The sequence below is a fragment of the Bactrocera tryoni genome, chromosome 4, assembly GCF_016617805.1.
Source record: "Bactrocera tryoni isolate S06 chromosome 4, CSIRO_BtryS06_freeze2, whole genome shotgun sequence".
In the NCBI taxonomy this organism is placed as follows: Eukaryota; Metazoa; Arthropoda; class Insecta; order Diptera; family Tephritidae; genus Bactrocera; species Bactrocera tryoni.
The window spans coordinates 7,023,468-7,025,965 of record NC_052502.1 but is presented as its reverse complement, the minus strand read 5'-3'; the positions used below and the strand labels follow the sequence as shown (position 1 = coordinate 7,025,965).

The 2,498-nt window shown below is 36.6% G+C and overlaps 1 protein-coding gene across 1 annotated transcript; it reads left to right on the top strand.

The window, feature by feature from the left end:
* The first annotated feature begins 490 nt into the window (after window positions 1-490).
* LOC120774766 (pyrimidine-specific ribonucleoside hydrolase RihA-like) lies at window positions 491-1,884 on the top strand. Its single transcript, XM_040104526.1, has 5 exons — window positions 491-712; window positions 777-947; window positions 1,017-1,143; window positions 1,207-1,349; window positions 1,404-1,884. Exons 1-5 carry the CDS (start codon window positions 491-493, stop codon window positions 1,761-1,763), a joined length of 1,023 nt encoding a protein of 340 aa, XP_039960460.1. The 3' UTR covers window positions 1,764-1,884.
* Window positions 1,885-2,498: the final 614 nt, after the last annotated feature.

Here is a 2,498-nt window from a genome sequence, read left to right as displayed (position 1 = left end):
TCACGTGATCTTGATATCTTAATTCCCGTACCATTTGAGACGATTAATTAATTCAAGAACAGATACTCTTACATGCAAAACTGAACTCAAATTTGATATGAGACATATTTCGTGAATTGACTCAGTGCAGTTTATTGCAACAATTCTTTTTCAAACATATATATATATTTATAATCCATTACAGAAAAATAATTCCAAAGGTGCTTGAAATACAACAAAATCTTGCAAAGCAACAAATACAAATGCACGAGATTCTGACGCTTTGTAAATGTAGATAAGAGATCAGTTAAGGTATGTACATACATATATATTAATTTGTGAATATGCGAATGTGCATGAAGTACGAGTACAATTTAGATTTGTTTTTTAGTGATTCAAACAAATACTTAACTGAGAACTAGATTTTTAGTAACAAACTGATTACAGCAAAACACAGACGTTTTCGGAATTTACAATAGAAACTATTTCACACTGAAAAGTATCAACAAATATGGGAAGATACGTAGTATACGATTGCGATGTGGGTAACGACGATGCGTGGGGCCTGATGATGCTCATCAAAGCTGAGGAAGCATATAAAAGGCGTCGAGAGCTAACCGCTTCACCCAAGAAGTTTGAAATCATCGGCGTTACATGCGTACAAGGCAATACCACCGTTGACCATGCTGTGGTAAACACGCTTAGAGTGCTGGATGTAGTGAACAGAAATGATGTAAGTGCAAAAATGTTACTTTGGAACTTCAGCTATCATATATAAACTATTTTGCAACGTTTAGATACCAGTATACAAAGGTTGCAGTAATTTGTTTAAGCCAAGGCCCTGGGAGAACCCCAAGTATTTCGTAGGTAAAGACGGTTTCGGCGATCTTGAGCATGAGAAGCCGGTTGATCTGAGCTTAGTGCGGCCGGAGCATGCAGTCAATGCGATGTATGAGTTCGTTTGCAAGGTAAATTTGTGAAGAATTTTGCAAGGGAGTGAAAACATTTCTATAATTTATTTTAATTACACCTAACAGCATCCTAAACAGGTAGATTTTTTGTTAGTGGGGCCACTAACTAATTTTGCCATGTGCATAAGTATGTATGGCTCAAAATTCTTGGATAAGGTTGGTGAAATATACATTATGGGCGGCAATTATAGAGGTAATATCCGACATTTAAAATTTATACTATTTAGTAGTTATATAAAACCTTTTTATAATGCAGGCAAAGGCAATACCACTAAAAGCGCCGAGTTTAACTTTATGATGGATCCGGAAGCCGCACAAATAGTTTTCGAGAACGTTGAAGCGCCCGTTACTATATTGCCCTGGGAAACGTGTGACGATCAGGCTTTTCGCATTACACTTGTATGGGCTTAGTATTATTTACATTTTCCTTACTCACTTATCTTCCTTCCACAGGATTGGCGCTTGAATATGCTTGGCGCCGTAGAAAGCCCATTCGTCCAGCTTTTGAATCGCGTAGAACGCGCCTTGTTAGTGCCCAGAGGTGTGAAACGTTGGTTGGTCTGCGATGCGCTGGCCGTCGCCGTTTATCTATTCCCCCACTTAGTGGTGTTGGAGCAACAGCTTCATCATGCTGCCGTTGAATTGGCTGGTATTCACACACGTGGACAAATGGTTATCGATCACTTACGTCGGGAGCAGGCGAATGCAAATATCATCACGAAAATCAATATCGATCACTATCAGAAGATAATTGCTTGGACTGGCGGACTGCGTGGTGTACATATGGAATGTGAATTGGGAAAGGAGAAGTGAATTCTTTTTAAAAATTTTATTTTTTCTTACAATGTTAAATCGCTTTGTGTGTAGTAGTGTCAAAAATAAATTCTATTCAGCGTGAGCGTTTGCTCAATTTATAGCATTGCCAGCAATACAATGTGCGTAGTATACTTTTAGGCGTGAATTTTATGCAAAATTAATCGGTGATCGTTAACGAAATTGTGTAAACTTTTATTTTTTATCAACAATCACTACTTTTATTTAAAATAAACTAAGAAAATAAATAAAGTACAGATAAAAATATGGTAAATGCAAGAATTGGGGTAAGCTAAGATATCTGGTGATATATAATGGGTAGTCGAAAATGTCTTTTCGTTTTGTATTTTGTCAATATATGTTTTTGCAGTCGTACTATATCTCCAGTGCTACCAATCACATTGTGTCAAACCATATAGTGTTGGAGAAGTGAGATTTAAAGCATTTAACCAAAAAATTAAATTTGAGGAATTTGAAAAAAAGTTACAGCTGTTCAAAATTGTGTGAAAAAATTAAGAAATTCGCTATATATTGAAATTTTTGTATGAAAAAGGGAAGTACTTATGTCACGCAAGCCGCCAATGAATTTTGTGAAGTTTACGGAGAAGATGACGTATCAACACAACAATGGTACGCTCGTTACCGTTCTGGAAATTTCGATGTGAAAGATGAACCTCGCTCTGTTCGACCTATCGTTGAAAAAGTCAATGAAATTATGGAAAAGATTGACCAGGA